The following is a 25,918-nucleotide window of genomic DNA, read 5'->3' on the forward strand; positions in this document are numbered from 1 at the left end:
CAAAGAGCATCACACATCAAAAGTATTTTGATTACTAAGAGGTTGCTCTTTTATCTTGTTTTGTTTACACAGGCCATAGGAAGCACACAGATTTAAAAATGACGATCTTAAAGCGACGGACTAGGAACCTCCGGTATTTCATTGTCATTTTGACAATTTTTGTATGCTTGCAGTTGGGTTTCTACGTTGTGACGCATCAATTCCATTTATCAAGTTGTAGTCCGGTTTACAAAGAATTTGTAAGCGAACGAGAGCCAAAAAACACAACAGCACAAACAACAACAACAACAACACCAGCTAAAACTACAATGCAACAACTCAGCAATACCAACAACAACACAAAATCAAATTGGAAACCTTTTAAGACAACTTTAATCACAAACAGAACTTGTTCACAATACTACAGTCTTCTTATTCTTGTCTCATCTGCCCCGGCCAATTTCGAGAGAAGGAATATCATCCGCAAAACCTATGCCTTCGAAAGAGCATTTAAACCGCGATGGACAACTGTTTTTTTTGTCGCTCAAACGCGAAATCAAGACGAATCGAATTTGTTGTTAAAGGAAGATGAAGATGATGGAGACCTCGTGCGAGCTGACTATTACGATCATTATTGGAATCAGACCCTCAAGATACAAATGGGTTTCGATTGGGCAGCCAGGTATTGCAAGTTCTCGTTTCTTTTAAAGACTGACGACGATGTGTTTGTGAACGCTGAAAAACTTGTTTCTTTCTTGGGAGAGCCCACCGTGCCAAAGAAAGCTCTTTACATGGGTCTTGTTTATAGAAATCCTGGGGTACACAGGCAAGGCAAATGGAAAGTATCCAAAGAAGAATATAGCAGTGATACATATCCAGATTTCTGTTTCGGTCTTGGATATGTTTTATCCCATGATGCTTTAATTTCGCTTGTCCAAACTTTTGCCCTTCTGCCATACTTTAGATTGGACGACGTCTATGTCGGCATGCTAGCGGACAGAGCTGGAATTAAAGCTTTAAACAATGATGGTTTCGAACACGATTTACCAGCTGCGGCAGAGCAATGTATCCCAAAGGAGAGCACTTTATTAAGGCACGGATTTTTTGGACGAAATGGAAGCCACGGAGATTGCGTAGTTGAGATTTTTAACCGAGCCACTAAAATGTTAAAATCCCCAGGTGTATAGAAATAGTGTCACAACACTTAACTTGTCCCCAGTCGTCTTTTCAGTCCGTCCTGAGCCTAGGGAGACTGGATCAAACTGAACACGGAGGGAATCCTGGGAAGGAGGATGAGAAGAAAAGAATAGGAGACGTCGTCTCCCTTCTTTCTTCCTTCCCATCACCCGTCGCGCTCCCAAACCGCGCTTTTCACGTTCATATTAATTGGAGGCTGAGAGACGACTGGGGACGAATCAGTCAAAACAATCCTTTCGTCGTCCTTCAAGCACGGATCCCGGAGTCCACGTTTTGTCAAATCCAGACAGATTTCCAGTTTACTTATGGTCACGCAGTCTGTCTTCAGAATCTTTTCTGTATTAGCAAAGAAATTGCCGAAGGCCAGAACTGATTCTAATAAGAAGTTTTTAAGTCGATTTTTGTACTTTTGCTTCGCGCTCTCTCTGTTGCGCTTCACGCGATCCGCAAAATAAACCGCCTGTTCTGCAGGCTATCGAACCTCTTCAAGCGGCCCCCTATTAAGCGACCAGTTATCAAAGTCCCAAAAATATTGCCAGTGTCTTGACTGAGATTAGCATAATACGTGCAGTCCTACGCAATAGGCCATTTCCGAGTTACCCTTTACCTCTGTTTCAAAACGAGTCTACGTGCGAAACCATTCAAATGAAAATGAGTTTGATTTGAATGAAAATGGACCTGTAGGTGAAACTCATTTTCATATGAATGGTTTTGCACGTAGACTCGTTTTGAAACAGAGGCAAAGGGTAACTCGGAAATGGCCTATTGCTACTGTTTTATATGTTTAACTGCAGTTGTAGGTGTTAAACATGTGCTTTCTTCTTTTTCAATATTGATTAGTTGTGGGTTTAGGGGTATTATTATTTGCCGGTATTATTCAAGTCCATTTGTGTTTCCACAAGTTGTTTTCTGTACTGATTATTTACAAAGGATGATCGAGGATAACGTTAATTTACAAACTATATTGTACTCTTCTTCATCTGTTTCTTTTTTACTCTCTTCGCTACCCGAAGAGTCGTAAGTCACGCTAAATTCCAAATCACTACAGCTGTCACTCGACATATTTCCTTACTCACCGCTTACTGTAAACAAAACCTTCGCAACCAAGCTACCACCAAGGTGACGTCACAGCCAGGATTTCGCAATATAAACTCGACCCAGTCTCCGGACAGAAAAACAGTATTTTATAGCCACAAAATTCGCTCGAATCTTTGTTCAGTAGAATTTTAATGTTTACAGAGTTTTTATATACATATTAAAGAACTAAAAACGACAGAAAAAAATTTCGCTTCATATGCACTTTAAGAGAAAACCTTTTTCCCTTTGGCTGAACAATCAAATGACTGATATTGTGTTACAAGATGCTCTAAGATGTTCTATTCACGTGGTACAAATCATAGCTGTGAGGTGTTGGTGCTTGTGAGAAAAAATCTCGAATTTTTTAAAAAAATAGATTATTGTCTAGTAAGCGAAACGATTCAAGAATAACTGGAAACGATACCGTAACCTTTTTCAGCAGTTACGAGTAAGTATCGTGTACTTAGTATAAAATTAATGTAATATGTTTCATTTTGGTAGTAAATAAAACCCTTATTTAGCGGCCACCTTAATAAAGCGGCCGCCGTAACCTCCTGGCCGTCTCGATGAGGATTCGTCTACTTTATTTACCTCTATTTAGCGAGAAGCAAGAATGTAATACATGTACTGTACATGTAGTTTGGCCGTGTTTTTAACAACCTAATGACATAAGAGCCCGAAATAGGAAGTGACTTACAGTAAAAACATTCAAACACACGCTTATTATAGCCTGCGTCGCACAGTCTACAATAATACCGCCGGTTTTTGTGACATGCCCTTTACTTTTTTTGAACCGTTTAGGGCTTTGAACACCTACAGACTTTTTCTTTTTGGAGCTCGAAATTTCTTAGCCAAAAGATAATGATATCTCCATAATGAAACCTCAAAAAGTGTTTCATTTATTGCGATCACTAATCATCGTGAATGAATATTCTCAGAACGCACAGTGAATTTTTTAAAAAAGCATGTAAACCAGTAAAGAAAATTTATGCCTTGGCGTTGATACTTAAGAAATAATACACTCCAAAGAAAGCCGGGCAATTGCTGAACAATCTCCTAAAACGACCAAAAGGTTTATTCTTCAAATGTTTAAAGCTGGCTAGCAATTTGTTGTTAATCTTTTCACTGGCCTTTTAATACTGCACATTATATAAGCGCTACCCGAGTCCAGAACAGCGAACAATCGAACTAATTTTTTCTGTTTTGTCAGCTTCCAGATGTATTTTTACGCTTATGTCTCAGAGGAATACATGAAATATAATTGGTGGCTTTTACGTTTTCATAGAAGACAAAAGGAAAAAAAGTTAGCGGCCATTAAAAAGTGGTACGACCATTGTTGCCGTGTAAATTTTTTTTCGAATTAGCATATCTATCCATGTAATTAGCAAAAAGTCGCTCTTATTTTCAAGACAGTGAGTTGGTCAGTTTACTTCAGCTGGTATAGTGGCTCCGATATCCTCAAAGGTAAGTCCATCCTATTAGTCAGTGTACTTAGATATCCATTTCTAGCGATTGACAACGCCTGGTAGCAAATATTTGAACTTCGAATCCGTTTGATGGATACGCGTAGAATTTCAAAACACTGAAAGAAGAAGTGAAACCTCGCGTGGAATTAGATGAGGTACCATACACTTCCTAGAATCAGTGTTTATTGCCACTACGGATAGAGTCATTTAAAATAAGTTACACTTCATCCTTCATGATCAAAAGGGGAAAAAAGAAAACGGGACAAACATAATAAAAGCTGTGTGCGCCGTGTCAGGGGTTTAGGGACCACTAACCGCCATGTTATAACATTGCACGACCGTGATTCCAGGGAATGGATTCCAGCGATACCACAGACCTGGAATTCAGGATTCGAAAAGCGAAACTAGGTTAGAAACCGCGTACCTAATTCTGGATTTCCTTACATCGGGAAAATTTTGCATAGATATCGTTATGAAAGGGCAAAATTACAGAATACAGGGCCACTTATTTGCATGTTATTGCCGCGTTAAGAAAAGCACCTGGCTACACTCCTTTTTTTTTTAATAAAAACCGTTTTTATAAGAACGTCGAGGCTGAAAAAGGCCAAAATTTAAGAACATCCTAAGAGCTTGCACAAGGCAAAAATTTGGCGAGGAACGAATATGATTTTTTAACTGTTTGTTGTCTATGTATTATATACTAGTTATGCAACGCTTTCGAGTGGTATACTATGGAATATCCCACGAGTCACTTGTATTTTCTCGGTATACACACGAGCCTTTAGGCGAGTGTGTATACCGAGAAAATACAAGTGACAAGTGGGATATTCCATAGTATACCACGAGAAAGTGTTGTGTAACTATTTTATACCATACCATAGAAAATACGCTTACTAAATTTCGTCGAAAATACAATCGCAGCGCACGATGGGAAGGTTGGGTTGAATACCGTCGAATATACAACGGCTTTCCTGTATTCTGATTGGCTGTATTTTCTATGGCATGGTATAAATGATGTATTCAAATCATTACCTGTAACCAACATCAATCACTCATTAATGACGTGAACATGTACATATCCGTTAGGAATGAATTTATAACTGCAATACCACTTTGTTTTTAAAATTCGAAAAATAAGAACATTTTAAGAACATTTTAACAAAAAGTTAAGAACGTTCAGCCTCGGGCGTTCTTATATAAAAAAAGAGACTATTGTGTTATGATTTTATCACAGATGCAGGTGGGCGCTCATTTATTCCACGAGCGCGCGTTGGATATGAGGTGATAAATAACCATGTACATTAAATCATCTGATATCCAACAAGCGAGCAATAAGCGATTGGACTGATAATTGTTTTAGTAAATTCTGACTTATTGTCGTAGACATTTTTAACAACACTACGTTTCTTGACTTTTTATTAATTAATGTTGAAAACATAACCTGGACATTTCAGATGTCATGAACGAAGCGCTGATTGCACGAAAAGGCGGCAAAATCGTTGGCGCGAGGCTGTATCGATGATTACTATAAAAAAGACCTAAAGAATGCGCGAATGAGAAATTATTTTTTTGTAAATATTTCTCGCTCCATCTCCTCTTAAGTATTTTTTATCATGGAGAGTTATAACAACTGATTTACGTTAATAAGAAAAAACGAAATAAATGTAGACTTGCATACAAGTCGAGCTGATCGTGAAAAAGCGCGAAGCATGAGAGCTCGGCGTTTGCGCTGGGTTCTACTACCAAACCGCAAACCGGAAGAGAAGCGAACGTCTTTGAGAAAGTCTAAAAACAAATGCAAAGCTGAACGTCTTGTTCATTGTCATGAAGTTAAAAGGAGCGAGCGTTATGAGCGTTTGCAAGGCTAACCAAGGGAGTAGAACACTGCGTATAGCCCGTATAGCCATGAATTCTCTTTTTCCACCTTTTTTCAAACGTGTTAGAAGACATGCAAATTGAAACAGTTTTCAAGAAACTTTTTTGTCAATTTACCCGTGGATTTATTAAATTGTCAAATAACATTAAAGTAAGCGGTCTTGCTCGCCTCTAGTACATCGAAGTCCATAGACTTCTACAAGGCACTTACTTAAAAATATCATTTCAGTCTTCACAATTAGCCATGTTCAAAACGAGCAGGGGACTGGGTATGAATATTCAATATCGATTGCACTGAAAAACTGGGCCCGTCATCTGAAAGAGCATCCAAAAATTAGTAACTCAACCAAATTTGAGAGTTATTGGTTTAAACGCAAAGGCATGGAACTCTTTTAAATATCGTTAAAATAAGAGAGCTCTGTATGGCTGGATGGACAGCTGTCCCTCCAATCCATACTAAGCTCTCTTATTTTAGCAATTTCTAAAAGTGAACCATACCTATGTGTTTAAACCAATAACTCTCAAATTTGGTTGAGTTACTAATTTTTGGATGCTCTTTCAGATGACGGGCCCAGTTTTTCAGTGCAATCGATATTGAATATTCATTCCCAGTCCCCTGCTCGTTTTGAACATGGCTAATTATGGCAGACAGTTACTGTAAATGTGTCCTGAACAAAGAGCATCACACATCAAAAGTATTTTGATTACTCAGAGTTTGCTTTATTGACTTGTTTTGTTTACACAGGCCATAGGAAACCCACAGATTTTAAAATGGCGATCATGAAGCGACGGACTAGGAACCTCCGGTATTTCATTGTCATTTTGACAATTTTTGTGTGCTTGCAGTTGGGTTTTTACGTTGTGACGCGTCACTTCCATTTATCAAGTTCAAATCCAGTTTACAAAGAATTGGGAAGCAAACAAGAGCTGGAAAACGCAAAGACACAAACAACAACAACTGCGACAACATCAGTACAACAACTCAGCAATACTAACGGCAACAAAACATCATTGAATTGGAAACCTTTTAAGACAACTCTAATCACTAACAGATCATGTTCGCAATACTACAGTCTTCTAATTCTTGTCTCATCTGCCCCGGCCAATTTGCAGAGAAGGAATTACATCCGCAAAACTTGGGCCTTCGAAAGAGCCTTTAAACCGCGATGGACAGCTGTTTTTCTTGTCGCTCAATCGCGAAATCAAGACGAGTCGAATTCATTGTTAAAAGAGGATGAACTTCATGGAGACCTCGTACGAGGTGACTACTTCGATTATTACTGGAATCAAACCTACAAGATACAAATGGGCTTCGATTGGGCATCCAGGTATTGCAAGTTCTCGTTTCTTTTAAAGACTGACGACGATGTGTTTGTGAACTCTGAAAAACTTGTTTCTTTTTTGAGTGAACCCACCACGCCAAAGAAAGCTCTTTACATGGGAAATCATTATACAGATGCTTGGGTACACAGGGGTGGTAAATGGAAAGTATCCATGGAAGAATATAGCGATGCAAAGTATCCAGATTTCTGTCCAGGTTTTGGATATGTTTTATCCTACGATGTTGTAATTGCGCTAGTCAAAACTTTTACCCTTCTGCCATACTTTAGATTGGACGATGTCTACGTCGGCATGCTTGCGAACAGAACTGGAATTAAACCTATACACAATGTCGGTTTTGAATTGGATTCACCAAAGGCAGAAGAGCAATGCATTCCAAAGGAGAGCACTATAGTAAGGCATGGATTTTATGGACGAGATGGAACCCACGGAGATTGCCTTGTTGAGATTTTTAACCTGGCCACTAAAATGTTTAAATACCCAGATGTATAGAAATCGTGTCACAGCACAATAGCGCAGCAATCGTTTTACTTCAGGGGCTGGTCTATTTTTGTATTTAAGCCCATGGATCGTATATATCCATTGTCATTGTAAACGTTTATGTTGTTGGCACGTTGTTTACTAAATAAAAGACGTTAAGAATGCGAGAAGGAGAAAATATTTTGGGGATCTCGGGCCTCTCCAAAAAATCTTGGCTAACATTAAATAATATTCAAAAGTAGAACAGTAGTAATGTAAGGATTCTAATGGATTCTTTTAGCGAAATTAGTGTTTTCCCAGTACTATCTTTATAACGTTTTCCATCAAGAGTCTTGCATATTTTCCCTTCAAACTCTTACAAAGTTTGAGGCAGCAAAACCCGGAAGTGGCGTTGGACATCCGAATGAAATGAAATAGTTTGTGGGGTCCATATATGTAATAGTAATAAATTTCCAATGGGAGCCCTCACTCCCCAGGGGGGGGGGGGGTACTCCGGCTTGTAAATGACGGGGATGATCGAAGGATTTTTTTGGGTTTGAAATTTTCGATTCCGGGATTTTATTTGGGTTGGAAAATTTGGCAAGTATTTTTTTGGGTGACTTGATTTAAATAGGGGATTTTTTTGGGTATTAAAAACGAACTTAAGTGACTTGGCGCGACCTTAGCGTATTTATGATATGATGAATAAACAAACACGAGAGTTCAATTTTTTATGGTTTTCTTTGTGTTATATTATTGCCCCTCCTGGAAATTTAGGGGTAATTTGACAAGGGATTTTTTGGGGGGTTATTTTTGGTACAGGGATTTTTTGGGGTAATGTCGGAAAACTTAGGGATTTTTTTGGGTCCTGAGTTTTGCCTCTATTCGATCATCCCCGTCATTTATAATCCGTAGTACACCCCCTGGGCCTCACTCCCAAAAGCCCCAGGTTGGGATAAGATATGGGAAGAGGCGAGCCCGGAGGCGGAAAAGAGCGGGAGCTAAGGCACAAATGTGAGCCATCGCTGCGGGGAGGAGGGTGGGACGACGATTTGATGTCTGGCGTCCGTTTAAACAAAGAGAGGTAAAAACAGGACAAAACAGACTTATTTATACTAACTAGCCAAAAATTATACACAGTAGAATCCCTAGAGTATATACAGAAGCAGGGAAGTAAACAAGTAATATCCCAAAGGAATTAAGAGCGTTTGTGCTTGAGGGCTCCCAGTGAGAATAGTTCATTTATCAATTATCACACTACACTGTCAACAACACTGTCATTTGTATAATGAACCTGTTTAATAAGGAAAGTACAACGTTCAAGTAACATATCTGATCAGTGATTTTAGTCAGTTAAAAATTGCTTGATAATGCTCTTAGAAGGCTGGAAATTCTATTTTAGAGACCCCAGATTTGAGCATGCTCCCCGACCCCCACCCCCCCCCCCGCTTAGAAGCTTGCGCCTCCAGCGCTCGTGATGTCCCTCCCCGGGCTCCCCCCCCCCTCCCCCCAATACATTCAACCCCGCTACGGCACTGAAAAGATGTTCGAAACAGCTACAAGATGTTCGATACCAGCTAAAAGATGTTCGATACAACAAAAAATTGTTCGATGCAACTAAAAGATGAGAGAGCGGAATTAAAGTCGCCTATCCACAGATACACACTTACCCCGTAAGCCGGAAGTCACATAAAAGCGAGGCTTAAGTAAAATAAGGCGGATGTTCTTTATATACTACAACTGCTGCTCAAATACCACCTGCAAAAAATGGCGGCTACAAACCAAAAGGTGCGTTAGCAGGTGACATTTCCTTTTTTGTCTGTGACAGCCCCCTGTGGTTCTAAGAAAGGGGTTCGGCACATGCAAATAAAGTGGACCGGCGTGGCCTTGAATTCTCATGTAGTTACTAAATATGAACTCAAAATCTTTGCTTCAAATGATGTGATAAAATGTGATAAATAACTGCATTTTGCAATCATCCAACGCCGTATATGTTCATCGCCAACTTCAGCAAACCAATAGCAAACCAAATCTTTTATGCTTTCTATCAATAGTTGATGTTACGCTTCAATGTACATGCATTAAGTAATTGGGTTGATCTAGCTTTCTTAACGTAATAAACGAAAGTCTTTCTCTCTCTATATATATATATATATAGATATATTGGATGTCTTTATAAAAATAAAGATTCAAACAACTGGCCCTATTTTTCGACGGTTAAGGATGCGGACTGTTAATTTTTAAACAAGCATACGTACATTAAATTTCAAAAGCAGAAGAATCTCAAAGAGGGTTTTCAATTTATTCATAACGGCTTTCTTTGTTAATAGCGAAGCACGCGAGGTCTCAAAATAGAATGCAAATGCATATAATCGCTACGAGGCTCAAAAAACATCAGCGTGTTCTGAGAGAAATAGAAGAAATCTAGGCGAAGTTTTCGCTTTATGTAAGTATTTTAAGAATACCGGCTGCTTTAGAAAGTGTTTTAGGAAAATCGTCCGCCATTTCGGTTTGTTTGCCTGAGTCTTGTCTGAGTCGTGACGTCACTCGTGCGCTTCGCTATTGGGTTGATCTAGCTTCTTTAACGTCTATATATTCTCTCTCTATATATAGATAAATATATATATATATATATATATAAATAAAGATTTAAACAACTGACCCTATTCTCCACGGTTAAGGATGCGGACAGTTAATTTTTAAACAAGCATACGTACGATATGTTTCAAAAGCAGAAGAATCTCAAACAGGGTTTTCAATTTATTCATTACGACTTGTTTTGTTAATAGCTTCGTATTATTGGCTGCGCGAAGTGAATGGACCTCGAACGCAAAAACACACTTTGCTTTCTAGCTTCTTTTATTTTTTTACCGAAGCTGGACCTAGCCGAGCTGTTACAGGCAAAACTCTATTCAGCTACTTAGAGTCATAGATCTTGGTAAGAATCTACATTACTCACCACTGAAAACGGAAAGGCGGGAGACCCCGCAGGCATCATTGGCTTGCATCACGCGACCCATTATTACCTGCCATCGGACGATAAACGAAGCTCTTTCTCTCCATATATGTTGCCTTTTAAAATAATTACGGTTCAAACTACCGACCCTGTTCTCCAAGGTTAGAAGACACGGAATGTAAAAGGTTCAAGCAAGCATACGTACATCAGGTAATCTCAAAAGTATAAGAATCTCAAAGCGTTTTCAGTATGTTCACTGCGTCTTCTTTTGTTCGACCGCAAACGCCTAACAACACTTTGCCTTGTGCCTTGTACCTTGTACCTCTGTTCAGCTACTACGAGCCACACTCTGTTAGAATCGTGCAATATAGCCTGTTCCAGGCTCTGGGGTGTGGGCCAAAGTATGTCACCGATTTGTATTTGCTAAAATTTTGCATGTATCCTAACTAATACTGCAACGTTCGATGAAACGCCATAAATGAGGTTTATTCACGATAGCTAGTTAATATCAATATTTAAAAAGGCCAAATTTGCTAGTCCGAGTGGCCGAAATATTCTATTAAATCTTACTTTAGGGTTTAACCACATATTAGATGTTTGAAAGGCCTTCATATTTATGTTTGAAAATCATGAAGATGGCCGGTTCTCGTCGATTCAGAAGGCGCGTCAACATCACATGGGCGAGTCATAAGGCTGCCCACTGTAAACATTCAAGTTACAAAACTGTTGCTACAGAATTGAAAAGCTATCAGTTTTTTAGCACCCGAGATCGATGAGATTGTTTAAGCAACAAGTTTCGTTAAGAAAACAAACAATAAACAGGACCCTCATATTTACTGCCAGTCGAACAACCGATATCTCAAATGTAATGTCGAGGCTAGAATGTAGTTTATTCAGGATAGGCAATTAAATATCAAAATTAAGTTATCAGTACGATTCGGCCGAAATTCTGTATGAATCTTGGTTTAGTCTCTTAACTACAAAATGGATGTTCAAAAGTGTCGTTTATTTTTTTCTTTGGAAACTGTTACAGTGTAAGATGGCCGCTTTTGGTCGGCTCTGAAGGAGAGCCAACATGGCGGATCAAAGAATTTCTTGTCACTCCAGGAACAGAACTTCCCGTTCAGGTTTTAGAAAAAAAAAACACTGCCATAGAACTTACGAGCTAGCTATCCTATCTATAAAACTTTATGTCGATGATATTGTTTAAAAAGTAAGTCAAGGCAACCGTTGCTTTCCTCATCATTAGTCCTGCAGTCGTCAGAATTTGCATAGCAACTAGTTCAGTAGACGACCTTCTGTACGAAAAACGTGCTTCACTTTAAAAATTGCCCCCGGCAGTTCCACAGTCGTCAAAATTTACATAACAACTTAGATGTTCACTATTGCTCCGCAGTCCTGCAGTTGTCAGAATTTACATAACAACCAGTTCAACAGACCTTAACTTATAGTCTCGAAATTCTCGAAGCGTGTTTAAAGAAACCAAAAGAAAATTAAATTGTGGGCATTCACTGTTTCAGCAAATTGAAAAAGAGAAGCTTGTATCGATTACTTTTTGCTCCCCTTGGTCCGTGAACTGGAAGAAATAAGTGAAGATTTTTAACCACAGGCTTACCATTCTTTGTTTGTGAGGTCACAGCATGCCCATAGGCATATTCAAATTGTAAATATTTAAGTTTCTTAAAATCTGCTTTTATACGACTGTGTATTTGTAATAAAATGTGATAGAAATATTTTTGAATTGTTTAAGTTTATTTTTGTGCCGTTTTCTTGTTGATTTGAAGCGTGCGAAAGCAGTTCTATGAGTTAGTTTTCCACTCGAGTACAGATTTCAAATGCTGATTTATACAAGGCCTGCAACCTCGACACCGAAGAATCTGGTACTGCCTTTGGAATGTAGCCGAAAAAACATATCTCTTCGACTCGCTTTTATTGCAAGTTTCGGCCCTTTAAAGAACAGTCCTTGAACTGTAGTCTAATCTAATTTGAGTGCAATCAGTTAGCACCGTCTTGCTTTTCAAGAAGCTGGAATATCAAATTAGGTCGTAAATTTGCCCAGGTCGTGATTTCCGAAGTATTTCCATTGGGTTCCCCCATAGGGCGTTTTGTTTTCTTTTTTGCAAGTAATAATCCGAAATTCACACAAATTCGCATTTCATAACTAAATGGAGATTTTTCCAATTAGATATCCCCCCTTATAGATTTTCTGTTTCAGGTAGCTTCGTGGCCTCCTGGTACCTTAAGGCACATTGCTTTAGAGAGTGAAATTGTAGCGAAACTGAAAAGCCATAAACTAGTCCAAAAAAAGCAAGACACGCTTACTTCAGCATCATTTTAATCTCAGTCACAGATTATTGGCAGACATATATGAAGTGTAAATGTGGCCCTTACAAAAAGAATAACCCACCAATTGTATTTTGATTACTCAGAGTTTTTTTTGTCTTGTTTTGTTTACACAGGTCATAAGACCACACATTTTAAAATGGCGATCATGAACCGACGGTCTAGAAGCTTCCGGTATTTTATCGTCATTTTGACGATTATTGTATGCTTGCAGTTGGGTTTCTACGTTGTGACGCACCACTTCCACTTATCAAGTTCAAATCCGGTTTACAAAGCATTAGGGGGCGAACATAAGCTGGAAAACACAACGGCACTAACAACAACAACAACAACAACAACAACAACACCAGCTACAACAACAGTGCAACACGGTATCAGATTGAAAACTGAACAACACAACAATACCAAGGGGAACACAACATCAAATTGGAAGCCGTTTAAGACAACTCTAATCACAAACAGAACTTGTTCACAATACTACAGTCTTCTTATTCTTGTCAATTCTGCCCCGGCCAATTTGCAGAGAAGGAATGTCATCCGCAAAACTTGGGCCTTCGAAAGAGCTTTTAAACCGCGATGGACAACTGTTTTTCTTATCGGTCAAACGCGAAATCAGAATGAATCGAATTTGTTGTTAAAGGAAGATGAACTTTATGGAGACCTCGTGCGAGCTGACTACTACGATCATTATTGGAATCAGACCCTCAAGATACAAATGGGCTTCGACTGGGCAGCCAGGTATTGCAAGTTCTCGTTTCTTTTAAAGACAGACGACGATGTGTTTGTGAACGCTGAAAAACTTGTTTCTTTCTTGGGAGAGCCCACCACGCCAAAGAAATCTCTTTACATGGGCCTTGTTTATAGAACTCCTCTGGCAAACAGGGATGGCAAATGGAAAGTATCCAAAGAAGAATATAGCAAGGAAAGGTATCCAGATTTCTGTTTCGGTCTTGGATATGTTTTATCCCATGATGCTTTAATTTCGCTAGTCCAAACTTTTGCCCTTCTGCCATACTTTAGATTGGACGACGTCTATGTCGGCATGCTAGCGGACCGAGCTGGAATTAAAGCTATAAACAATGCAGGTTTTGAACACTTTTTACCAGCTGCGGCAGAGCAATGTATCCCAAAGAAGAGCACTTTATTAAGGCACGGATTTTTTGGACCAAAAGGAAGCCACGGAGATTGCGTAGTTGAGATTTTTAACCGAGCCACTAAAATGATTGAAAAACCCCGTGTATAGAAACAGGTGTTAAAACAAAACGTAAGTCATTTTCCTCTTTGGCGATGCCCCCAGAAACCATAACACTTGATTTTTTTTAATTTTTTTTTTTGTGTGTTTTAAAAAAACTGCGATTTTTAATTTTTTTATTAAAGTTAAGCCAGTGAGTACGTTATTCTTACTTTTTTTCGCGAGTACTAATTTTCGCGAATTTCGCGATTTCAAAATAATCGCGAAATTAAATACGCGCGAAAAAAACATTGCGCGAAATTTAAGCACGCGAAAATTGATACCATATTATATTTATATCAAAACAGTACAAATTTTAAATGTTTGGGCCTGCAACTATTTATCCTTAAAAATATATTTCCGACTTGTTTTCGACTAGCACCCTTCCTCTGATTACTGTTTTCTTCAGCTTGTAAATCGTTTGCTGAGACTCCTTGTAGTTACATTGCACCGGACCTTCAAGTTTGTATATGTTTAGTAGTTCCTAAGTATTTGAGTCATAAAAAATGACAAAATCGCGAAATTTAATACACTTTTGCTCCAATTTTTCTTGCAATCGCGAAAATTAATACTCGCGAAATTCGGCTCTCGAAATTTCGCGAAATTAAGTGCGCGCGAAAATTATTAAGTACTTGAGTTGTAAAACTATTTTTTTCCTTCCTACGTGTTTCGTGTGACTAGCGCACGTTTCAGAATGGAGCTTTTCAATTATACAACCGACTATGCCTGTTTATCAATGCCATAGAAAATACAGCCAATCAGAAAAAATCAGAAAATCAGAATAGAGGAAAGCGGTTGTCATTCTCGACCCCAGAGCACTTCTCTTTTGCGCATGACTGACGGCGAGAAGAGTCATGCGCAAAAGAGAAGTGCTCTGGGGTCGAGAATGAGCGGTTGTATATTCGACAGTATTACCCCAACCTTCCCATCGTGCGCTGCGATCTTATTTAGAAAACTAATAGCAAATCAAGTTTTTTATGCTTTTTATCAATAGTTGATGTAACGCTTCAATGTACATGCATTAAGTAATTAGTTTGATCTGGCTTCCTTAACGTAATAAACGTAAGTCTTGCTCTCTATCTATGTCATATATATGTATTGAATGTCTTTTAGAAAAATGAAGATTCAAACAACCGGCCCAATTCTCCAGGGTTAAGAATAGAGACAATTAATTTGTAAACGAGCATAAGAATTTCAAAGACGGTTTTTAATTTATTCATAATTTATTCATAACGACTTCTTTTGTTAATTGCTTCGTATTAATGGCTGCGCGAAGTGAATTATTGAAGTGAAAGATCCTCACTTTACAACTCCGCCGACCGCCATGTTTTGGTCTTTGCATTCTCCATGGGTACCATGGGTACCATGTCTAAAAATAACTTTAGAGTGATTACCTTTGGAATAAGGCCTATATGGGGGAGTCACTCTCTTACCCTTTATCCTCTCTTGATCTCGATAAGTACTCACCACTGAAAACGGAAGCGCGGGAATATTATTATTATTACCAGACATCATTTATAATAATAATACTACTAATAATAAATGTCGTCACACATGCATCCCTAATATATAGATTTAGCCAAGCCTAAAAGCGGTCAGCTTAAAAAAGAATCACCTCGATGAGCTATACACCTGTGCCCGCGATATGGTCATGTGATACTGGTCAGCGGATACCTTGTTTTTGACAGCCGTCAATTGACCATAACAGGGATGTCTAATAACAAAAACACAAGCCGACGTTAACCTAGCCTCCTACGCAGACGTTCTTAGATGGCATTCTCCTCCCTCCGGTTCGGGTTGTCTTGTGACTCCTCTCCTCCCCGAGGGTGTGTAGGCGCGGGCGGGCGTACGCTCACTCGATAACCAATTTTTTTAGGCTTTATGGGTTTACCAAATTTCCTTACCCATGCCACACCTGTGGCTGGGACCTGCCCCTGTGTCAATTTTTTTTTCTTCAACTTCTTCGGCAGGGTTTTCGTAAGGAGAGATTCGACTAGTACACACTGACCGAGGAAATCCAAAATACCAAAATTTCTCAGTGAAATCACCGTGATATCCGACGATAAAGTTTGTTCTGCATTAGAACATTTTCTCACGTCTGATGTTCGCGACTGACTACGATATTTCATTGTGAAACATAATATTCGAATAACTACCAGTCTAGATGTGTTTTTAATAAAGTGTTGGTCTGTGGCATGCATGACACAAAACTCCCTGTGCATGTGGACTTTCGACGTTACTCTCCCCCACCCCACCCCGCTGGCCCACATATTATTTCCCAGCAGACCTTGCAATCTTATAAAGAAGTCAACATGGCGGCTTGCGTTCCAAACTGTCCAAAGTGCCAGAAGTTTTGTTTAATTCTACAAGGTTTGTTTACACTCTATAGTTACATTAGTCTGATAAGTTGTAATGGCTTTTTTAAGTTTTACACCAGGGCGACTTGAAATGCTGTTTCCTTTTTGCTTTCGTGACGAAAGTTTGATGTGGCGGGATTTTAAGGGACGGAAGTTGAAAAGAGATGCAGAAAAGAGAGCAGAGAATTTGCAGGAGTCAAGGAAAATTTATTTAGCTGAAAATTTGGAAACGTTTAGTCTTGTAAATGGATTTCACAGTCCAATTATCCGTCAAGTTATCACTGTCAACTTTTAAAAATAGTTTCTGATAGTTTTGCCCTAGCCCTGCCGGGGAGGGGGGGGGGGGAAGGTGGAGATTCTCAATTTCATAGTTCATAGTGCATAGTAACTTTTCTTGGACAATTCTGTCCAAGGGGGAAAGGCCCAACGAGGTTAACCCTTAGCCTGCGAATATATGGTATTCGCAGGCTAGCTAGGTTAACCCTATGTGAAGCACCAACCCGTGAAACAAGGCCAGACCATTTGGCGGGAACGGTTATTGTAGAAAGTCGTGGAATTTTATTGTGGCACTTTCCAGGACTGGAAAGTCCTGGAAAAAGACAACCAGTCCTGGAAAGTTCTGGAAATCTGTTAAACTCAAGACAACAGCAGAATTCTCAGAACTAACATAATTTATAAGAAATTTACAGACACGTCAGACAGTAAGCGGAAATAATATTTAGATCTTGGGAGTGAAAGGGTTAATGTGAATTTTGGAGTTCTAGAAAAATCAATCTGAGTCCAGTACTCCTGGAAAAGTCCTGGAAAAATTATTTGTGCAAAAGTGTACGAACCCTGAGCAAAACACTCAACTTCCTGTCAGTTGGAATTCTCTGCATGTAGTTGTATTGTATTTCCCGTGGGAGGCGCGGTGGCCTAATGGTTAGCACGCTTGACTCCGAGTCGAACGGCCCGGGTTCGAGGCCTGGCCGGGGCGCTGCGTTGTGTTCTCGGGCAAGACACTCTACTCTCACAGTGCCTCTCTCCACCCAGGTGTATAAATGGGTACCGGCGAATTTACTGCTGGGGGGTAACCCTGCGATGGACTAGCATCCCATCCAGGGGGGAGTAGCAATACTCCTAGTCGCTTAATGCTACGGAAACCGGGATAAGCTCTGGCTGTATGGGCCTCATGGCTCGGAGACAGACTTTACCTTTTAGTTGTATTTCCAGTAATTATTTATAAAGTTTGTTTTGCTATCTGTGAATAGTCTCTGGGTACAGGATTTTTAACTAATTAAAAAAAACAACAACAGATATTTATATTTCTACCTTGACTTGAGAGTGCTTTATCTTGTCTTTTTACATGGGGACGAAATGGACCAAAGCTTCAAGTAGTTATCAATTCATTGCTTGGGGAACAAGGTAAGTGGAGCTTTTGAATAAGCCAAGTTCTTTAAGCATATCACCTTCTTTTCTTAATCAAAGGCTCTTTGAGCAACCTCATGATAATTCGGTGAAGTGCTGATCTTCGCATTTTTTTCCAAATAAGCGTCCAATAATGTAACGCAATCTCACTTCATTTGCCTTTGAATGTTTTATTTTTCTATGGAGTTACCGTATTTATTCGATTAAGCGCCCAACCTCGAATAACCGCCCACCTTGAATAAGCTGGGTATTTTAAACATTTCATTTAAAATAGATAATTGCCCCCGTATAGGGGATCTGGTATTTATCATATTACATTTCGGATCATATTGCGACATTTAAGTCGGTTCAATTCTATTGTTGCGTTATTCAGTTCGTAAGCACGCTTGTCGATGATCTTGTACGTTAGTTGTTACTTTTCCCTCCCGCCCTCCCTTTTGTTATTGAGGGTATGTAGTTATTATAATCGTAGTAGTAAGCGTGCTTCGAATTAGTTTTATCGTGTTTTTTAGCTCGTGATCTTTGTAGCTTGATATTGCTTTTGTTTAATAAACTCATTCTTTCGGCCAAACACTGTTTACTATTTTTGCTTTGGGAGCAAAAAGGGGGAATTTCCCACCCTGTAGGTAGGAAAAGTAAATAAGCGCCCAGCCTGGAATAAGCGCCCACCCCCACCCCTCTAAAATGAGGGCACAAGAGAAATTTTGATTATTGTTGAAGTTGAGATTAAAATTGACTAAGTACTACTAAGAGACTATCCGGAAGACCGAGTTTTTTAGGTTTTTTACTGAAACTTTGAATGAACATTTAAAATTCAGCTTTCGTACACCTTCACGTTTAGTTATTATACGTTGTTTTCTTGCAAAATCAACGTACTACTTGCTAAAAATTATGAATATTTAATAAGCGCCCAACCTCGAATAAGCGGCCACCTCGAATAAGCGCCCACTCTCAAGGTCCAAAAATTTAATAAGCGCCCAGGGCGCTTAATCGAATAAATACGGTATGTCATTGATGGTTCGTGTTCTCAGGCTTCACAGACACCTGGAGCTTGCTGCTGTGTTCCTTTAGGTCTTGTGAGTACTTTGATTTGTACTACGAAAATCACCAAACTGTGGAACCGGCAGGAATTTTCATGTTGTTACCCAGCCACCCTCGTTGACAAATTCAAAAAAAATTCCTGTGGCTCATGTGCTGTGCTTCCTTAATTGCTGACACTGTTGTTTAGGGTCCTTTGTTTGAACCACCCTTGAAAAATAATCTCGGTTAAATTTATTTTTTTGCACCAAAACATAAAATTAGCGCAAGCAAGCACTTCGTTTAACCGAGCTTTTATTGAGTTTCTCTTCTACTGACAGTTTATTCACAGTGAACTGTGAATTATATGGGACAAGGTGACGGTTAGAATTTACAGATGAAAGTAGGCGGGGCAATAGATGAAAGTGGACGGGGCAGCCACATAAAAATCTAAGCCTATTCCACAGTTCGATGATTTTCGTAGGTAAGATAAAGGGTACGTTTGGCCTTTAAATGTTGTCTTGTTTGGTTAAAGCACATTGCAGCCTGCTCCTTAAGGTGAACTTCTGTTGCGAGCAATAAATTCTTATCGCAGGAGGTTTCACCCCATGGTGCTGAAATGGTCCATGAAAAAAAAAAAATTTAAATGTACAAGGTAAGTTATGCATGAGTTAAAATATAATTATTTTAAATATCTCATCTTCTGGAATACCAACCAGACCTGTGAAGTCATCTGAGGTCATGGTGGCTTGCATGAGAGTGCCTTCAATCCAAACTGCAACAGCCCCACCCATGAGGTTATCCGAGGTGCAGGCTAACACAACATGGGAATCACTTCAGACAGCTGGAGCTGAATGCTGGGGCAGTACGAGAGACGGGATGACCATGGGGGAGCACCAGCCCCTGGCGTGCGAGCAAAAATCGAGGAGAACCCCAGGTGCCACAAGTGAGCAAGGGGACCGACTGTGAAGAGAATGGGGGGGAGGCCGAAACCACAACAGCCCCACCCATGAGGTCGAGGGAGGCTACACAACATGGGAATCACTTTAGACAGCTGGAGCTGACTGCTGTGTTCCTTTAGGTCTTGTGAGTACTTTGATTTGTAAGATTAAGGGAAAGTTTGACCTTTCAATGTTGTGTTGTTTGGTTGAGGCACATTGCAGCCTGCACCTGGGTTTTCTCTGTTGCGAACAATAAATTCTTATCGCAGGAGATTTAACCCCATGGTTCCAAAATGGTCCATGAAAAAAAAAATGTTCAAATGTACAAGGTGAGTTAGCATGATTTTAAATACAATTATTATAAACTTGTCATTTTCTGGAGTACCTGCCAGACCTGTGAAGTCATCTGAGGTCGGGGAGTGCCCATCCAAACCCAACAGCCCCACCCATGAGGATCGCGGGCGAGGGCACCAGACAGCTGGAGCTGACTGCTTGAGGGGAGAGAGACAGGAAAAGTGTGGCGAGGACATGAGCCGCTCTGGCCGGCGAGAGAAAGGTGCCCGAATTGAATGGAGAAGGACACATACCCATCGGTACCAGCAGACCTGTGAAGCACGAGTCAGGGCTGATGGAGTGCCCATCCACCACCAGCCCCACAGTCGAGGGAGGCCAAACATGGGAAACCAGACAGTGGAGCGATGTGTGAGGTGAGTATTGAGGAAGTGAAAGGAAATGGGGGGGGGGAGCCTCGGCCGTGCGAGAAATATCGCAGGAGAAACCCCATGGTTTAAAATGGGAAAAAAAAAATTAAAAAATTAAAAAATTACAAGGTGAGTTAGCATGATTTTAAATACAATTATTATAAAATTGTCATTTTCTGGAGTACCTGCCAGACCTGTGAAGTCATCTGAGGTCAATCATGGTGGCTTGTATGAGAGTGCCTTCAATCCAAACCACAACAGCCCCACCCATGAGGCTATCCGAGGTGCAGGTTAACACAACATGGGAATCACTTCAGACAGCTGGAGCTGACTGCTGTGTTCCTTTAGGTCTTGTGAGTACTTTGATTTGTAAGATCAAGGGAAAGTTTGACCTTTAAATGTTGTGTTGTTTGGTTGAGGCACACCGCAGCCGGCTCCTGGGTTTTTCTCTGTTGCGAGCAATAAATTCTTATCGCAGGAGGTTTCACCCCATGGTGCCAAAATGGTCCATGAAAAAAAAATTAAAAAATGGTTCAAATGTATAAGGTGATTTCAATGCATGATTCCAAATATAATATTATAAATAATTTTTCATTTTCTGGAGTACCAGCCAGACTGGTGACATAACTGGTATCTGAGGTCATGGCCACCATTGTAAGATCAAGGCAATGGAGGCCTTTTTAATGTTTTAGTTAAGGCATCATTGAGGCACACTGTAACCCGCTCTGAGGGTTTTCTAAACACGACAACATGCACTAGTTGATGGCTTTCCATGTTCTCATCACCTGTCTATTTGACAGTGAAGTTTAACCCTTTAAGTCTCAATATCTACATACAAATTCTCCTGACTGATCTTCATACATTGTCTTACAATTTTGTTGCAAGAATTTATTAAAAGTTCAAAAGAAATTTCCATGAATCCAATTTTTATTTCTCATAACCTCTTCTCTTGATTGAGTATTGATATCATGAGGAGAAATTTAATGTTGGTCACTCTTGGGTCTTAAAAGGTTAATTGTAAGGAGAAATATTGCATTTTCCTTCAAAAAATTTCTTTCAATTCCTTTTGACAAGCTTAACTGAATGTCTGTACAGTACAGGATGTATATACTGTCTTCCTACTGATGTGTATTACAGGTAAGGACCTAATTTATAAGTTGTTATTTCTTTAATTATTAGAAACTAGCCATGTTTTATTGCAATTCCTGAGTTTTGATTGGTTTACAGACCATGGTATATGAGCTCATATACTAGGGACCACAAATATGGTAGGTGTATGCATCAGCAAGAAGAGCCGGGGAGCTCAAATATTGTAATTCTTTGGGTATTTTTAGTAAAAAAATTATTACATTAGCACTTTTTGGATATGATAAAAAGAGATAGTTCTCGCCAATGAGGCGCTGAGTTGGCCATCTACCATTTCATATCCAATGCACGCTCATGGAATAAATGTTAAATAGAGCATTTTCACGTGATTAACATGTTGGCCACATTCGTGTCCCAAACACTAAAACATTTTATTTGTTTGGAAAATGAGTTCTTCTCTATTGCAAAAAATCCTATTGTCTAGGAAAATCAATATACTGGTTGTAAAAATGCTCTTTTGTCACAAAGTTAGAAAGTACAAAAAATGGAAGTAGGTTTATCCTAGCACCTGGATCATTATAGTGGATAGGTCATCCTGGTGTCTTATTTTCTTTGTATAAATTGTGTTTATATATGAAAGTTTTTTTTAGTGCCTGCACAATCTCGGTGAGAATTAAGTGTGTATTTGCCTTAAGGTGGCTCGACCCAGTTTTTTTCTAGCAATACATATCAACTTTGAAACCCTCATACTTAAGGTGGCTTAATACAGTTTTGAGAGGGCAAATCAGTCCAACCTTTAACTCTCGTACAATCTCCAAAAAAAGTTTTGTCTTTCTCTTATCACTGTTTGTTACATCCTAAAACCATCTAATGCGATATTTTGAAAATAAAAATGCTAATAAACAGCTTAAATGAATGACTGAGTGCTTATGAGGGGACTGGCACTAGTATTTTAAACGGCGTTTTTCTCAAAATCTACCCGTACGACCCTACCTCAAAATTTCAGAAACAAGAAATTGGCTTTGATTTATCATTCATGCAAAGTAATATAAAAAACTGTAATGGTGGATCCACTGACGCGATTACGGCGGAAAATAGAGAGTGAACGGCGCGAACGTTACGCAAGTCTCATACAGCAAATCCGGAAAAATACGCGTCAGTGGAAATCCACCATAAGACAGATTTTTCGCAAAATAGGAAAATGTGATATTTTGCCGATTTTTAATAAGATATTCATTCCGATCTCCCAAAAATTTATATCATATTGCAGTTTAGTCTATGTGTAATCCCTGTGATATAGTGGATATGTGATTGACATCAATCCCTTTAAGTATGAGGGTTTCAAAGTTGATAGGTATCACTAGAAAAAAACTGGGTCGAGCCACCTTAAAACATGAATTAAACAACAACAACAACAATTTAAAAGAAATGAATTAATTAGGACCTTAATTATGAAAATGAAACTACAGTCGAATCCCGTTAACTCGAACCTTCAAGGGAATTGAAAAAGGTTTGAGATATTGGGGGTTGAGGTTTTAAGGGGAGAAAAATTAAAAAAAAAATAAAAAGAGGGGAAATAAAAAAGTTTTGATTTGGGGGGGTTTGAGTTATTGGGGGGGTGGGATTTGGGGGTAAAAATAACTATAAAAATGCTTGGATTCGTGAAAGAATACCACATGGTAAAACTCTCTTAATGTAACTACAGTGAATCCCGATAACTCGAACCTTCAAGGGAAATCGAAAAAGGTTCGGGATATGGGGAGTTAGTGTTTTGGAGGGAAAAAATTAAAAAAAAATAAACTGAAGGGGAAAAAAAAAAGTTGGTTTTGGGGGAGTTAGGTTTCTTAGGGTTGGGGTATGGGATAATATGTGAAACGTAAAAATAGTCCTACAGACCTTAAACAAGCATTTCACGTACAAAACAGTAGCTATACAATAGGGACATATCATCAGAAAAATCAATCTTTCAGCCTTGGACATTGTTCCAATATACGAGCCGCCTGAAGGAGTTTATTTACTAATTAACTACACAATTAGATACTTTTGGACTCTAAATCCATTCCAGTCATTTTGAGTGTTATCTGTTTAACACTTATTGTTATAATGTGATTTCGAACAGATTGTCGAATCAAGTCACCCTAACAAGTGCAGTAGATAAGAGCTAAAGGTGATCTGGGTATTATGAGCAGTTTTCAATTGGAGTCTAAAGCCAAATTTACAAGTTAGTATTTTTGCTCGTGGCCAATTTGTTTTTCTACAAAGGAGACCGATAATCTAGTGAACTTTACATTTACGGTTGCGCTTATTTTGTTGTTATATTCATTAGTATTCAGCACGAGGCAGTGAGCTAATAGGTCTACCGATACTACCTTTAGGGATTGGCTTGTGCGTTTTAGTTCTTATTGGCTGAGAACGTGTCTCGAAATAGCTTTATGCCGGTTTCACTGATTGTAACAAAGCAACACCAAACCAAACGCAGATATAACTTTCTATCACTCATAGTGATAATCGCTATAAAAACAGTGACATGGAACATTCAAATGTTTTGTATTTGCAGGCATCCATGCATCCAGGAACATTCAAGGACGGATGAGGAAGCGTGTATAACTGAAAGGTAACACGGATGATTTATTGTTTCTGTACAATAATTATGCAATGATGGTCTGTTAAAAATGCAGGAAAACAGGAGCTTTGTCACAGTACATTACTTGTCATGCTACCCTGTGTCACTGGGACGTCAAGATGTTCATTGGTAAAACCTAAACAATTTTTGCTAAAGGTTTTTCCTGAACCTTTAGGTGAAGGCTGCTATAGAATGCCAAAGACAAGACTTTCTAAACCATTACGAAGTGCAAACTTTTTTTTCAGTTTTTGCGCAGGTGCTGACGTATTATATTCTGTTTTGCGGTGTAATAAATTAATATCACTAAATTAAAATCAATAAACAAACGTGGTTTGTGATACTTTCCCAAACTCCAAGCATGCACCCCTTAAAATATACAGGACGAGAAACACGCTATTTTGAATGGGTTTTCTTTATTTACACTTTTACTTTCAAGTTCTTGTTTTTGTGCAGGTGCTGACGTATTATATTTTGTTTTACGATGTAATAAATTTTGATCAATTTTAAATAGAGTACAGCTTTTCTTCATCATCATAAGTTTTTTCTTAATTTAATCTATTTAACTACTAACTAGCATTTATTTTATTTTATTTTATTTTATTTTATGACAGAGCTTACAGCAACCTGTCCATGGAATAGAAGTTTACCTCAAAAGCACGTGAAGTTCTCAGGCTGTAAAATTTGCCTTTGACTTTTTACAGTCCTGAAATTTTTCTTCAAATGTATTGATTGTAAAATGAAATGAAGGTATAATAAATTGGAATAAATAAATAAACTTGGTTTGTGATACTTTCCCAAACTATAAGCTTGCAACTATTAAAATATACAGGAAGAGAAACACGCTATTTTGGATGAGTTTTCTTCATTTACAGTAAAAGTTAATAAGTGTTAAATTACACGATATTTTTACATCACGTTCAAGTTCTTGAATACCTTTTCACTCTTATCCCTCTTTACAGTATACAGTGGAAAAACTACGCATGTGCACTAGAAACTAATTGAACTTGAGCTTCTTTTATACTTTCCAAATTTATTATCCATATGGTTTATACTAGAAAAAAACTTCATACACCTGGACATTGTAACAGTTTCTGTGCATTTTTAGTGTTTTTTTTTGTCAAACTTTTCAAAATGTGCAAAATTCACAAATATTCGGTTTATACGGTATACGTAATGCGCATGCGTATTTGCAAAGACTGTACCACAATGATGAGAAACTTTACTAAGCATAAGAGCAATTCGTTTTCCTGGATGTGGTGGTGGGGGATGCTGCCACTCAACATCTTAAATCATTCTTCAGGAAAGTAAACACTCCTTAATATACTTTCATTAGAAGACCTACCAATACTGTTACTACAACATCTAAACACAGTTTTTATCTTATACCATCCCAAACCCCCACCACCACCCTAAAAATTCAATTTCTAAATAAGCGAGCAAGCTTCTTATCCTTGTGGTACAAGGGGGACTTGTAGAACGCATGCGTATTACGAAGACACTTTTCAACGATAAAACTTACTTTTGACTATTTGAAAATGAAAAAGTTCTATCGGAAAAGTGAAAATTTGACATGGGATCCATCCACCATCCCCCACCCGCCACGCTTAAAAGAAAAAACTTTCCTTTATAATTACTAAGTTCTCCATACTTGTGGTACTTGTTCTGCAGATACGCATGCGCATTAGGCCACACAATTTTAACATTTCTCATCCTCGTGGTATTCTATTACAAAAAACGCATGCGTATTAGATTACATTTTTTTAAAAAGAAAAGAGCGTCCCTGTTTTCTTAATTTAAACTATGATTTTCTCACAATCTTTTGACTCGTTATATTAATGCCTCTTCACTGAAAAAAGTCTTGT

At 38.8% G+C, this 25,918-nt stretch overlaps 3 protein-coding genes and 2 long non-coding RNA genes across 7 annotated transcripts; 4 read left to right on the forward strand and 1 right to left on the reverse strand.

Annotated features, from left to right (window-relative positions):
* Positions 1-308: 308 nt before the first annotated feature.
* Positions 309-1,170, forward strand: LOC144639095 (beta-1,3-galactosyltransferase 5-like). The gene has a single exon (XM_078498348.1). The coding sequence runs from the start codon at positions 309-311 to the stop codon at positions 1,164-1,166; it is 858 nt and encodes a 285-aa protein (XP_078354474.1). The 3' UTR covers positions 1,167-1,170.
* A 5,195-nt stretch (positions 1,171-6,365) lies between these two features.
* Positions 6,366-7,632, forward strand: LOC144639096 (beta-1,3-galactosyltransferase 5-like). Its single transcript, XM_078498350.1, has one exon. The coding sequence runs from the start codon at positions 6,366-6,368 to the stop codon at positions 7,425-7,427; it is 1,062 nt and encodes a 353-aa protein (XP_078354476.1). The 3' UTR covers positions 7,428-7,632.
* A 2,577-nt stretch (positions 7,633-10,209) lies between these two features.
* LOC144637790 (beta-1,3-galactosyltransferase 5-like) lies at positions 10,210-15,003 on the forward strand. Of its 2 annotated transcripts, XR_013567801.1 has the most exons (3): positions 10,210-10,560; positions 12,810-14,718; positions 14,816-15,003. XR_013567801.1 is itself a non-coding variant. In XM_078496871.1 (2 exons), the coding sequence occupies exon 2, from the start codon at positions 12,833-12,835 to the stop codon at positions 13,934-13,936; it is 1,104 nt and encodes a 367-aa protein (XP_078352997.1). In that variant the 5' UTR covers positions 10,210-10,560; positions 12,810-12,832; the 3' UTR covers positions 13,937-15,003. The 2 variants fall into 2 exon arrangements, 1 of the variants encoding a protein (XP_078352997.1); XM_078496871.1 differs by having other exon boundaries at positions 12,810-15,003.
* A 4,384-nt stretch (positions 15,004-19,387) lies between these two features.
* Positions 19,388-19,870, reverse strand: LOC144638411 (uncharacterized). Its single transcript, XR_013567946.1, has 2 exons — positions 19,751-19,870; positions 19,388-19,539 (listed from the first exon to the last, which is right to left on the reverse strand). It is a non-coding gene; the product is annotated as an uncharacterized LOC144638411 (long non-coding RNA).
* Positions 19,871-20,459: 589 nt separating this feature from the next.
* Positions 20,460-24,831, forward strand: LOC144637756 (uncharacterized). Of its 2 annotated transcripts, XR_013567799.1 has the most exons (4): positions 20,469-20,568; positions 20,665-21,484; positions 23,991-24,047; positions 24,668-24,831. It is a non-coding gene; the product is annotated as an uncharacterized LOC144637756 (long non-coding RNA). The 2 variants fall into 2 exon arrangements; XR_013567798.1 differs by having other exon boundaries at positions 20,460-21,484.
* Positions 24,832-25,918: the final 1,087 nt, after the last annotated feature.

The sequence above is a fragment of the Oculina patagonica genome, chromosome 14 (assembly GCF_052425735.1).
Source record: "Oculina patagonica isolate OP01 chromosome 14, crgOcupat, whole genome shotgun sequence".
NCBI lineage: Eukaryota > Metazoa > Cnidaria > Anthozoa > Scleractinia > Oculinidae > Oculina > Oculina patagonica.

Bases quoted from the DNA above. Each gene is read 5' to 3' on its own strand.
- LOC144639095 (XM_078498348.1), top strand. From the start codon at position 309: ATGCAACAACTCAGCAATACCAACAACAACACAAAATCAAATTGGAAA.
- LOC144639096 (XM_078498350.1), top strand. From the start codon at position 6,366: ATGGCGATCATGAAGCGACGGACTAGGAACCTCCGGTATTTCATTGTC.
- LOC144637790 (XM_078496871.1), top strand. From the start codon at position 12,833: ATGGCGATCATGAACCGACGGTCTAGAAGCTTCCGGTATTTTATCGTC.